Here is a 14117-nt window from a genome sequence, read left to right on the forward strand (position 1 = left end):
GTTGGATGTGGGGACTGGGTTGTTTTTTTTTCTGGTTTGTGGCTCTTTGGGAATGCTAATGGCTGTCTGCTTTCCTGCCCTTGTAATATCTGTTTACCATTTTGCTGGCTCATAAGTTGGTCATTTGGCACTCGTGACCTAACCAAACAGATCAAAGGCTTTCAAAAGGCAGACTGTATGAATACTTCCACGTCCATCGCCAGTGCTCTTATTTTCCCCGTCTCTTCTCTCACCTCAAAACTTAGTCTGTTTGTGTGTTTGAACAATGAAATAAACCTCTGAACCAAATGTGTAAGAGCCTAGTGGTCACCTCTGGGCCACCATTAGTTTACGGTAACCTCTTTGCTATTGGATGGGAACTAGAGACAAAGTGGCCTTTGTTCCAAAGTTTGGTTTGTTTGTTTATTTTATTTCAAATGGCTGTGGGCTATGACTCTTCTAACATGTTTCCCAGGGACAAGGTGAAGAATGGCTTCATGGTTTCTTTATTTACACTGCCTTTAGACATTACAAGTTTTTGTCATCTTCTCAACACAAAATTAGGAGCACAGACATAAATCACTCAGCTCCTGGGATTGCTGCACAGCAGTCTCATCAGGATTTATAGGAGACAGACTATATGAGATAATAATAAACCTATAAGGACACTTGCAACATGCAGGAGTTCTTAAAGCTATTGACTTAATGAGGAAAAGTTTATCCCTTTCTTAGAATGTATGGTGCAACACTGCTGGAATCCAACATCTCTGTTGGGCTGGCAGCTAACAATGGGACTGGCGATATACTCAATTTTTTGGCTCCTAAAAAAAAAGAGTAACTACCCATCATGTGTTACAAATATTGAAAGGTTATAAGCACCACCACAAACCATCTTTTTCCAACAATGTGCTTGAACATGTGTTTGAAGTTAAGCATGCACTTTGATTAAGCAGGGGTGGACCAACCCTGGATGTGAATTGAGTGATTATGTAGCTACATATTCTTGTACGGCTGAGTATGTGTGATGTGGGTTCTTGCTAAATGGAGAGCTACAGCCTTGACAAATCAGGGTCTGGAATTATAGTCATGTATGCTTCGCTGAATTGGCATCCTAGAAAAGTGAGTAATCAAAGTCAGGCCTGGTGACTACCAGCAAAAGGTACTAGACCCAAATCAAGGAACAGAAGTAGAGCTCAGTTTAAGATAGCTATGGGGATGTGATAAAGAAAAAGTGGATTTATTAAGTAGAAGTCTTATACTGGAATTTAGGAACAGCCATTCAATAGGAGATCTGTGAAATACGTCTGAGTGAAGGGGGGAAAGTTTCATGTCTCAAGACACTGAAAACTAGACTGAGTGGTACACTAGTAAGCAGTAAGAAAGAAAACTGAGAAGGTCTTGGTGAGATTTAAGCAACAAAATAAGAAAATGTAATCTTTTTCTGGTATAAATGCCTGGATATCTATTTCTATTTAAACTGCCATGCACTCAGATAGAAGCAGCATAAAATCTTTATAAATATTGTCTAAAAGTAAAAATAAATCAATGAGATGTTTCTATGGTGACCTTATCCTATGTGTAGGTAGTTGGTGAACTGATGTTGGTCATTCATTTCAGGGTTGAATGCTTATGCTGTCAAATAGTTTGAGGTTCTGTTTTTATGGTATTCTGCACTGAGTGGAAGTTGTGCAGTGAATTGCTAATGAACCTCCTGCAATAGGACCATAAGTTGTTTAGGACGAACGTTAAAATTTTGGCCCCTGAATATCTGTTCTTAATCAACTTTCTCTTGACTCCAGTTTAAGTTTGCCATACATGATTGCAATATAAATCCCTTGGTTCTAATTTTTTTTGACAGTTTTCACTAACAGCTGAGTTTTAATAGTTTGGAGGCTTATACTTGAGTCTGTATTTTGTCCACGTGTAGAGCATTATATCATGTCCCCATGATTTCAGGTGACTGGCTTAATGAGCCATCTGTCCTGGTACTGGTGGGGATAGGGTTAATTTTCACAAGAAGCTGGGACGAGACACAGCTGGGATGGCTGGCCCAAACTACCCAAAGCAGTATTCAATACTCAGTATATAGCTGGGGGAGCTGGATGGGGAGTGGGCTGGAATTGCAGCTTGGGAGTGGGCTGGGCTTTCCAGGTTCTGGTCAGTGAGTGGCTGTATGTTAGTCATGTTTTGTATATTCCTTTATCAGTCTTATTGTTGTTGTTGTTTTTCCCTTTCCTTTGCCGTTCTGTTAAACTGCTTTTATCTCAATCCGTGAGTTCTGCCTTTTTCTTCCAACTCTCCCCCCATCCCACCAGAGAGGGGTGTGTGAGCAAACAACCACGTGGTTCTTTGTTGCTGGCTGGAGCTAAACCACGACAGTCCTTTTTGGCACCCAACATGGGGTGTGAAGGGTTGAGATAATGACAGATCTGCCCAGGACATGTTAAAATGAATTTGTTATATGAGTTTATTGTATTAGTTAAATAGTTGCTGGTCACAATGTTGCTTTGTTTGTTTGCATGGTTGTGTTATGTAAATTCTCGTATGCACTATGTACTCCCTGCGATGCTGTTTATCACCTCTGAGAGAGGGATCAGGATTATCATTTTGCTGTCCTGTGTAATATCAACTTACGATATGATAACAACACTGTTCATGTGGTTATGTTGGTACATTTATGTGGCACTGCTGTCCTGCCTGTACCTTGGGTGATATCTGTTGGAATTTATTAATATTTGCACCCAATCTGTGGGGGAAATGGGGGGTGTGGGGGTGTGTGCTTTCCACAGCTCTTTTGCCTCCCTTTTCTCCTTTGGGCCAGGTACAACCGCCTTTAGGAATTTTGAATATCCTTGGGATGTTTAAACCAGTATGTCCCTATTGCTATGTCTCCTGAATGTTTTTCAGGTCTTGTTTAGGTTTAAACAACTATTTAAGAATACCACCCAGAGATCTGCCCCGAGGCTGGATAGTCATGGGTGGCATGGCATGTGGGAGAATATGGGCAGGTATCTAGAGAACTTCTCACCTCCAGTGTTTTGAAAGTTCAGTCCTGAACAACTACAGCACCCTGATGAAATGATAGAATATTTGAAAAGAAAATGCTGTGGTTATTCCAGAGAGACACAACTCACTGCACTGCTGGGCCCTGGCCGGTGTCTACTAAACACTGCTTGACATTATGCAGCAGCCTCAGGTGCAAGAGAGGGAAAATGGACCGACGGGCACTACTGCTACTCCAACCTCTGTGACGGGCGCTGCAGCTGAACCAGAAAACCAACCCATGCTGATATCAGTCGCCCCTATACAGAAGAAGAAATCAGTTTGCTTAGTAAGGGATGATGATGAACCAGGGCCATCACAAGAACAGGAGGAAGAGGCAGAGCCAGAGATAATCACCCGATCCCTATCCCTGAGTGAGCTGCGAGATATGCAAAAAGATTCCAGCTGCTATCCAGGCAAGCACATTGTCACCTGGCTGCTTCAATGCCAGGATACCAGGCCAGCAGTCTGGAATTAGAGAGTAGGGAAGCCAAGCAGCTGGGATCCCTGCCTAGGGAAGGGGGCATTGCCAAGGGGATTGGAAAAAGGTTATCTCAACCTATGAGTTTTGCCTTTTTCTTCCAATTCGCCCCTCATGCTCCATGGGAGGGAGTGAGCGAATGGCCGCATGGTTCTTTGTTGCCAGCAACACCATCCTTGAGTGAAAACCCTAGTTTAACACTGATCATAGTAGTTCAAGTGGTGGACTAGAAGCACATATATGTGTGATCAGTTACCACTCCATGGAAGTCGAGTGACTTACAGAGGAGTACTTACCGTACTTTCTTAATAACACTAAAGAACATATATCGATCCCGATACCAATACAGAATATGCAGATGTTATACTCGGCCAATTATATCAGTAGGGGATGGGACACAGTGGGGATGGCTGACCCAAACTAGCCAAAGGGGTGTTCAATACCATGTGACTGTCATGCTCAGTGTAGAGCTGGGCAGTGGGCCGAGGGAGGCAGGAATCGCCAATCGGGAGTGGGCTGGGCTTTCCGGGCTCCAGTCAGTGAGCGGTTGTACATTGATCATATTTTGTGTATTCCTTTATTAGTCTTGTTGTTGTTTGCGCCTTCCCTTTGCTGTTCTGTTAAACCCCCTTTATCTCAACCTATGAGTTTTGCCTTATCCAGGCAAGCACATTGTCACCTGGCTGCTTCAATGCCAGGATACCAGGCCAGCAGTCTGGAATTAGAGAGTAGGGAAGCCAAGCAGCTGGGATCCCTGCCTAGGGAAGGGGGCATTGCCAAGGGGATTGGAAAAAGGTTATCTCAACCTATGAGTTTTGCCTTTTTCTTCCAATTCGCCCCTCATGCTCCATGGGAGGGAGTGAGCGAATGGCCGCATGGTTCTTTGTTGCCAGCAACACCATCCTTGAGTGAAAACCCTAGTTTAACACTGATCATAGTAGTTCAAGTGGTGGACTAGAAGCACATATATGTGTGATCAGTTACCACTCCATGGAAGTCGAGTGACTTACAGAGGAGTACGTAAGTACTTTCTTAAAATGCACCATTCAGTTGTTTATGGCTTTATACCCAAATGCCTTAATTAATGTCTATACTCATCTTCCTACAGAGGTGTGACTTGTGTGTGTTGCATTGTAAGGTTGAACCTAACCTGATGCTGTGAGTTTAGTTATTGCTTGGATTCTACTTGGTGCCTTCTCAGACATAGTTCTTCATCTTTGGGTAGTCATTTGCCTCCCAAATGTGTTGGGTTGTTGGGGCTGCCCAGCTTCTGCTCTGTTTTCTGAAGGAGGCAAGTGATGGACTTCCCTTCCTCTGGCCCAGAGTCACTGTGAGCGTAAGCAGTTAGGGGTCTGTTTCCAGTTTCAGGTGGAGCAACCCCACCACTTTTTGTGTGGTTCTCTGCTCTTACCAACAAAGGTTTGAAGATGACTCCTGGGTATGTGTTGACAGATAACTGAAAGACAGAAATATTCTTTTTTACAGTTGTCTATGGAATTTACTGAACTAGGAGATCAAAGACTGAATATGCAGTAAAAGGATTGTATAACATTCTGACCAGTAAAAGTCAGAAAGGAGGTGCAAATGACAGGGCCAGTCAAGTTTCATTCTTAAGAGTATTATCATACCATTTGCGAAGGCACAGCAGCAATGTATGCAGAGGCCAAGAGTGCCTCACTTCTCTCCCTGCAGTCATTCTGAAATTGTTATCTTAAATAGTATTGGGAGTTTTCTCTGGAAGCCTTCTCCACTGTCCAGCTGCATCAGGCAATATGGACCTTCTGAGCATTTAGATCTTACTGTGTTGTGTGGTTCAGTGTATTTCACAAAAAGAGTTTGTGGGGTGATTTACCAGAATAGCCAAAAGCTAAAGGAATGTACTGAGATTACATTCAGAATCTTTATGCTTCTCTGGCTATAGCCCAGTTATATCTTTTCAGTGAACTTTCCTATGTACGTTGCCTGTGTACCTAGATGGTCCGATTATGAAGAATCGGAGTCTGAAAAATACTATGGTGAGACCTGTCAAGCACATCTTAAGCAGGTCCTCTGAGTTTGATGGCACAAATCTTCCTCCTGGAAAGTGTTTTACTGTCTATTCAAATGCACTTCAGTTGGGGTCACCCTTATAGCCTGTGGAAAGGTATCAGGGAAGTATTTGTGGCTAGAATCACACAGCAGTTAGTGCAGCAATACCAATTTTGTTTTCAAGTTCATGTATTTTTTACTGTCTGCTTTCAGGGAGCCTATGTGATGGTACAACCAGTCAATGTTACTTGCTGCCAGTTTTGGATACTATATTTGTCCAGAGAAAGTACAGAAGAAGTGGCCTAGGGATGAAAATGCTGCATGATTTCTGTCAGTCTTTCATGGCTGAGGATGCCTTGGGGATCAGCTGCCCTATTTCTGCTGCGATGTATCAAGGTAAATCGTTTGATGTGGGAACGTTAGGTAAGGGTCGTGTATAATGTATAAATTTCAATATGGTCTTGGTAGGATTTTCTTAACTGTGTAAGCGTACTGAACTGAACTGTTGTTAGTATGCAACTGGTTACTTTTCTTGAGACATCTGGAATTTCCTGTAGAAAGGTAGGCCAATTTTGCTGTAAGACAGTGAGAAGCACAAAACTCATACTGCCTGTTTGACATTTTGCATTCTTACCTCACTCTCTCTTAGAAATAGAACTATGTCATTGCCCTAGACAGTGACTTACCCATTTTATTTGACACCAGAGGGAAAAGAATCATGTTAGGCCTACACTATGCACATAATGCTGTTGTAGATACTGCATTTGTAAGAAATTAGATTTAATAAGCTGTATATGTAGGCTCTGCTCATTCATCCAGTTACATTAGTACTTGTTTCATATTGACCGTCTTTGAACATTTGGCACTTTTAAAAGATCACTATGAAGTTATATATCTTCTCCGTGTTCAGGCTGAAGTTCTGGTTTTGCTAGTGGAATTTACAGAAAATATCTGTGCCCGCATTATTTATAAAACTGTTTTCTTTAGAAAATATTTTTTTTCCTAAAGTTGCTGTCTGTATGGTATACAGTCTTCACTGTCATTTTTCAGGAGATGTTTCTATTGACTTATGACTTCAGAGCTATTTCCTAATAAGTGTCAACAAAATTTTTGCTGTATCTGTTCTTTCGCTTGTTCAGGATGTGCCATTGAACGTATACAAATATACCCCAATGTGTACAAATAAACTCAAAGAGTTTCTAAGGTGCTGCTACTTCTAAATTCAGGAAGGAATAGTATTGACAACATTCTTTCTCTTCTCCCGATAATATCCATTTTCCCTGTGGCAAGCATCAGTGGTTTAGACACTATGGATCATAAAGCTGCATAGTTTATGTGTTCACGCTAGCTATATATTGCAAGACTATGCTTTCATCTCAATTAAGTTTAGAGCTAATAGTGAATAAATTTGACTTGTATCATGTTCTCATTAGGTTTTCTGGGTCCTACTTTTGTAAAAATACTAATACTGTAAGTTAAATGTTGAGTATATTGAAGTCAGTGCCTGTTTTTAATTTCATTGGGACCACAATCTTATACTGTGATAAAAGAATGTGCCCTTCTACTCTACATCTCTACTGAATGTGCACAGTTTTCACTTGCATGTTGTTTAATGTGCTATAGAGGCCTAAAAGGAAGTAAAAAGCCATTTAGCAGATATCTCTATTTTGGTTATGTTACTTCCAATAGCTTTTATTGAAATGATTAATTTAGTTTGGATATCCTTGGTTAAAATCAATGACAGTGATCTGCTCACTATTGTAACACAAATGTTTACATACCAGATTTAGGGTTTTTGTTTCGACATCCCATTGTTAAACTCAACTGAAAGTTGAAGATAAATTACCTTTTCTATAGTAGGATGAACTACAATGGACAGAGGAGAGCATGAAAATAATTTTGTTGCTTACATTTTACTGTCTTAGTACTGTTGCTGGAACTGATAAAATGGTGGTTAAGGAAAGTTTAAAAATCCCCTTTAAATTTTTTGAACTGTTTGTCCTACAACATATGCTTCCTCTTGGCTCTGCAGACATCCTAAGGAAACCTCTAAATAAGACAGATTTCAGTTTGAGAACATAAGCGAAGTACATTTGATTGTTTATCCAAATTATATTAATGTTCAGTGTGTACTGACAGTGATAGGAGTCTGTGGGAATATGGTTTTTAAAGGTGATGGTACGTCTGACACAGGCACCCCTCTTACTCTTCTGTTAGTTCTTCCTATTTCCTGTTTTCCACACCCAAAGAAGTAAATGAACCCCAGCAACGGATTGTAGGCTAGCAGTAGTAAAATGGAGGGTGGTATTGGCCTAAGAATGAACTGATACCAAGGTTTTGTTTATAAATAGAAATCGCAATAGCACTCTAAATGGAAAGTACCAAAACACCTTTCATTTCAGAGTAGCGAGGGTGAAAAAACCTGCACGGCTGTTAGTCTAAAACCTGCTAAGTGTCTTGAGATAGTTCTGTGATGCAGTGCCAGAAGAAGGTGGCTCAGTAAGTCATTTCAAGTCCTGTATTTCTACGCTTACAAGGAAGTAAGCTAAACTGGAGCAGATAGACAGGATTCACTTGTGCCTGTTTAGGTCATTCCACGTAGACTTTTCCTAAAAGCCCCAGCTAAAAGGAAAAAAAAAGGAAGATGAGAAGAGAGAAGAAAAGATTTCCAAAGGAACTAATGAAAGTAGGTCTGAGAGCATTTCCGGGATAGCATACATTCCCTCTTTCACTGCACTTTTCACTCATTCATGCTTTTACCCCTTGGTTTCTCCTATTCAGTTTGCCAGAAATTCTTGCAGACTTATCCCGAGGAGCAGAAGCGACTGTGGGAGGTGGAAGCACCAGGAGATTGGAGCCAGCGAGTGAATATCTGGTTAAAAATTCAGATGGAGTTATCCCCTTCAGGAAGTGAGTTAAAATAAACAGTGTGAACTTGGCCATGTTCGTTATATAAAGATAAGAAATAAAATCAAGCATTAGGTAGTGATAATAAATAGGTGGTTTCTCTGTTGTTTGCACACAGAGAAACTATTGACTGTACAGTCCAGTTCACTGGTCTGGTCACTTTCCCAGTAAGCAGGACAATTCTTAGAAATCATGAGGTAATGAAACTGAACTACAGAGCATCTGAGAGATACTGAACAAAGCACAGTCTTGGCATAAAGTGGCTGTAACTCCCATTGCAGTGCACTTACAGCAGGGTAGAAGTTAGCCCGAAAAATTCCTGTTGCACAACACAATGTCTGGTTTATAAAGAGGGGTTTGTTTCTCTGAAATTATTACAAAGAAGAAATTTGTATGGCCAATGGGCAATGTGTTTAATTACCTTCAATTTGCTGCCAATGCCATTCTTGGATGGAAGCACAAACATTTTCATTATGATTTTTGGAAGATTCGAAATACTCTCCTACAGGGTAAGTCCTTCTTGCTGGGAGCATTTTCTGCCTACTTCACAAAAGATAGCGGCAGAGTAGGAAAACCTTTTGACAGTTCATATGGGGATTGTGTTGTAATCTGTTCGGCTGGCTTGGGGATCCAGACAGGCCTCTCTGCTGCATGCACACAAGCTGTGATAAGCATTAGGTTCCGAAAGAAGGGCACACATTGTCTCTTTCTGGAAATGCAGCAAGGAGTGTTGCAGAGCAAATTGCTCCCATGCCTTCCCACATCTATCCTGCTTTGTATTGGCTTGGGGACCTTCAGTTGAGACATTGCTTTTCATCTTGTCTGCAGCACCCCACAGGAGAGTTAAGCCAGAATTTAGCCCTAGGCTGCCTTCCTCTGAAGCCATTATATTTATGATCCTCATGCTTTAAACCAACAAAAACTGGTGTTGCTCTTTCCTTTAATCCGTCTTGCTAAGTTCAGTTTATTAATGGCAATTGAAGAGAACTATGATCAGATCAGCAAACAGAAAGCAGATCCTGCAGGAGAGTATACTTTCTTTTTTTTCTTTCTTCTTTTTGCTATCTTCTACAAAAACAAGCAAACAAAGAAAAACAACCCAAAACATGGGTAAATATAATTCCACCAGAGTGGCTGTCAGTAAAAAATACATTTGAGGCCTAGGAACTGCCTTGACCGGTTCTGCACGTAAATGAGATACCTCATACCTACAAAAAGAGGAAGGAAGGAAAGTATATACCAGAAATGGGGGAGAGGGGGTGGGCTGTTAATATATATTTATACAGACTGTGAATTGCAATGTAATCTTTATAGTGGAAGGGAGCAGAAGCACGAGAATTTGGCACTAAAATATGTAATAAAAATCTGTTTTTTAAATTATATTCTCCACTCTGGTGCACAGCTCACTGGGCATCACTTTCCTTTACACTGAATGTGCTGAACAGGCTTTATTTCCTCCATCTTCAGTGGAAAATCAACCCACTATAAAATCAGTATTTAAAACTGTGTGTAATACCTTTATTATATCTGTTTTACATATGGAATCTACTTGCGTGCTTCTTGTGCTTTTATTATCCCAGTACTGTGCATGTTATGCACCCAGGGAAATACCAAGGGAGAATACAGAACAGATAACACCTGCTAAAACTAGGGGAGAGTTTCGGTCATTTTGCTTTGTCCTAAAGGCAGCGTTACTCCTGCATGGCTGTCTGATAGCTGGTGAGGAAATAACAAGAGAATTTTCCAGAGCTTCATGCCGTCTGTTGATAGTAGATAAAGCAGAAGTATTTTCTGAGTGCAGAAATCCTTTATCATCTGACCTAGTGTGCTGCTTACCATCCATGTAAAACGAAGCTTGTGTTTCCAGAGTTGTGGTATAGGTACACAGAGAGGAAAATAGTGTGGCACAGAATGGAGACCACTGGAGTTCTATGCTTATGTGTGCCATATGCACACAGTCATTTAGATCTTCTGCAAGTTTGCAGATGACACCAAGTTGAGTAGTGCGGTTGACACACCTGAGGGATGGGATGCCATCCAGAGGGACCTGGTCAAGCTTGATAAGTGGGCCCGTGTGTTGAACATGAGGTTTAACAAGGCCAAGTGCAGGGTCCTGCACCTGTGTCGAGCCAATGCCTAGTATCAATATAGGTTGGGGGATGAAGAGATTGAGAGCAGCCCTGTGGAGAAGGACTTGGGTGTACTGATGGATGAAAAGCCGGACATGAGCCAGCAATGTGTGCTCACAGCCCAGAAAGCCAGCTGTATCCTGGGCTGCAACAAAAGAGGCATGGCCAGCAGGTCAAGGGAGGTGATTCTGCCCATGTACTCCACTTTCATGAGACCCCATCCGGAGTACTGCGTTCGGCTCTGCAGTCCTCAGCACAGGAAAGACACGGACCTGTTGGAGTGGGTCCAGAGGAAGGCCACAAAAATGAACAGAGCTCTGGAGCACCTCTCCTATGAGGACAGGCTGAGAGAGTTGGGGTTGTTCAGCCTGGAGAAGAGAAGGCTCATGGGACACCTCACTGCTGCCTTTCAGTACCGAAAGGGGGCCTATAAGAAAGATGGGGCCAAACTTTTTGGCAGGGCCTGTTGCAATAGGACAAGGAGTAATAATGGTTTTAAACTAAAAGAGGGTAGATTTAGACTAGATAAAAGGAAGACATTTTTTATACTGAGAGTGGTGAAACACTGGCCCAGGTTGCCCAGAAAGGTGGGAGATGCCCCATCCCTGGAAACATTCAAGGTCAGGTTGGACGGGGCTCTGAGCAACCTGATCTAGTTGAAGATGTCCCTGCTCATGGCAGGGGGAGTTGGACTAGATGATCTTTAAAGGTCCCTTCTAACCCAAACTATTCTATGATTCTGTCTTTAGGGGCTCACTTGGGAATATAGTGTTTCATTCCTACTTACTCTGTTATATAGAAAGCAAAACACAATGTAATTCAATATTGTCAGCTCCAATCTGGATCTATGGCAACAATCATGAAAATAGACAAGTCATATTCTGCTCTTATTTCGTAGATCCCCATCGACATTTACAGTGCTATGTTCTGGAACAAAATTATTGAGAAGAAAAATTGAAAATTCTGTTCCTGTTAAGTTTTTTTTTTTTTCCTGTACTCAGGATTTTGAACACTATCAATGTCGTTGTAAGAATTCTGCTATCATAGATATTCCAAAAAAGATTTCTATAACCCTGAGGTCAGAATTTTAAATTTTGCAAGGTTATGTGGCTGCATCTAGTGGCAGTACAAATAAACTGCAGCACTCTGTTTACTTCAACTGATACTTCAATTTGGATGTGCGTGGATGCATAGACATATATATTCACACATACATCTGTCTGCATGTACATATACATGTGTATATATACATGTATAGATACCGGTATCTATAAAAACAAAGCTGCTTAGCGTGTTGAAACACATAGTTCCAATTGTTCATTCTGAATTAATTCTTATTGTTTGAAGAATGAAGAGATTTATTTACAGTAAATAGTAACAGGAACACAGTGATATTTCTCTTCTGGGGCTGATTGGAGGAACAGAAATAATTTAAGGTGATTTGATCCTAGTTGCTAAATCTACCAGGCAGTGAACTGAGCTGTTTTGAAGTAGTTTAGTAATATACATAAAGTATGTAAATGTGAAGCTAATGCAGAAGATAACCAGATTGAGCAAGAGTTAAAATCAATTTCAAATGATTGCTTATAATCCTTTATCTGAATTGGTCAGGGTATTTGCATTTTCTGAAAAGGAGGAAGGGGTATGGGTTTTCTGGGTATAAGAGATGAATGGATTATCTATTCAGCAGAACCTTCAAGCCAAGAAAGACACAGAGACATTTTGTTTCTAGTAGAGTTGTTCACCTTAGTCTTTTGTGGTAGTGTCATCAGGCACCCTGGTTTGGTTAATTAACAAAAGAAGAGAAGAGGGGTTGAAGGTGGCATTCAGGTGCCTTTTTCTGGCATGTTTTTAAAGTTAAAATTGCCATGGAAGTCTTCTAATATTTTTTTCTTTTTAATCTCTTTCTGGGGCAAAACTGGTCACCCCATTTCTCCAGAGACTGAAGTAGGCTCAAACATGGAGAATGCGCAAACGAGTAAACCCAGACAATCAGATGTGGATCAGATGAATAAGGTACCGTGACTAATTTCCTATTTTGTGACTTTCTTTTTCATTGGTGGCCTTTTTCCTTTTTAGTGAAGTAGTGAGGTTTAAATATGAGAGACCATCACAGACAACTATAGGTGTGTTTTACTACTGACCTGTAGGTTTATGTAGGTAATCATAGCTGTTTAATAAATAAATGTACACATATAATTGATTCATATAGCTAATTTATATAGCTGTGGTAGTTTGAGAAGCTAAAGACTACAGGATAGTTTTCGCTGAATGTCTTTGATCTTTACAGAGATAAGGAAACTTTACCAAGCTGGAAAACATCGAATTCCAAGGCTAAAGACTACAGGATCGTTTTCGCTGAATGTCTTAGTTTGATCTTTACAGAGATAAGGAAACTGTACCAAGCTGGAAAACATCGAATTCCAAAGTTGGTGTATGCAACGACTTTTTGAACTGAACTGTGATTTTTTTTTTTCTTTTTTTTTCCTGTGCCTAAACAGGGGCTTGAGTGTGACACCTTTAGAATGAGTAAGCCAAGCTCTTTATGGTCGTAATTATTTATCCCACTACTGAGCTGTGGATCTGACTGTGCTTAGCTTTTTTGCAGGATGGAGGCCTAAAACAGGCTGAGAGGTTTGAATGAAGCCTAAACCTAGTTAGGGGAACATGTATCTCAGAAAACAAATCACAGTAATTAAGCTTTTCCAAGTAATTAAAAAAAAAGGAGAGACGAGTGGAAGCAATACAAAGAGCTGTAGGGGTTGTTTCCCCAGCACATTTTGGTTGCCGCACAATTAAATCAGTTTGTTTTCTTCAGACATGGGTCTCCTGGGGAGCTATGACAGCACTGGCCCCTGTGGTGCACGCTCTTGCGTTATGCGCTGTGGTCATGGCTTCAGAGCCCACCCAGCCAGATCAAGGCTCTGTGTACCCCCAGTTTTCTTTATGCTGACACTTCTGTGAACTATACAAACAATGCAGCTAAGTTTCTTGCCTTGCATGTTTATGGTTGCCTGGGTTGGCAGAGGCATTTTACATTAGGATCAAGTCACTGTTTATGTTGTTTGTGTGTAATTTGGTGTTCCCTCTGTCTTGGTTCTAATTTCAGGGCGTTGAATACATTCCTGACATTGGGAAAGTGGCAGGAGATTCCACAGAAAAAAAAGATGACACAGCAGCAGCAGGGACTCTAAACTCACAGGGTCCTGAACAAGAGGACTTGGAACAAGGTGCAGGCAATACTCAGCAATGCAAAGGATTCAGAAAAAGAGCAGGCCCTGGGGGCTTAGTTGGAGACAAGGCGACCAAAAAATTTAGAATTATACCATAACTGCACTTTCAGAAATCGGCAAAATCTCAGTATGGTCTTAAAAATTGTAATTGACTGTTCATAATTTGTAATGCTGGAGAGATTTCTTCAGGTAAGATATAATGTTTTTTGCAAGGCACATGTTCTCCATCTTGTGATTTGTTTTAAATAAAGCTTTTGTTTGCTAATTGTCCTTTTCTTCTTCTTCTCACCGAGTAATTAAGTAGTAGTTGAGCCTAAT

At 40.9% G+C, this 14117-nt stretch overlaps 1 protein-coding gene across 1 annotated transcript in view; it reads left to right on the top strand.

Moving 5' to 3' along the window:
- FAM169B (family with sequence similarity 169, member B) overlaps nt 1-13897 on the top strand; it is a 38880-nt gene extending 24983 nt beyond the window's left edge. The window contains exons 6-9 of the mRNA XM_009887604.1: nt 5744-5926; nt 8312-8440; nt 12506-12582; nt 13676-13897. Coding sequence (XP_009885906.1) covers nt 5744-5926; nt 8312-8440; nt 12506-12582; nt 13676-13897 — 611 coding nt within the window. The remainder of the gene's footprint in view (nt 1-5743; nt 5927-8311; nt 8441-12505; nt 12583-13675) is intronic.
- The last annotated feature ends 220 nt before the right edge of the window (nt 13898-14117 follow it).

Source organism: Charadrius vociferus, unplaced genomic scaffold (genome assembly GCF_000708025.1).
Source record: "Charadrius vociferus isolate BGI_N301 unplaced genomic scaffold, ASM70802v2 scaffold190, whole genome shotgun sequence".
Taxonomy (NCBI): Eukaryota; Metazoa; Chordata; class Aves; order Charadriiformes; family Charadriidae; genus Charadrius; species Charadrius vociferus.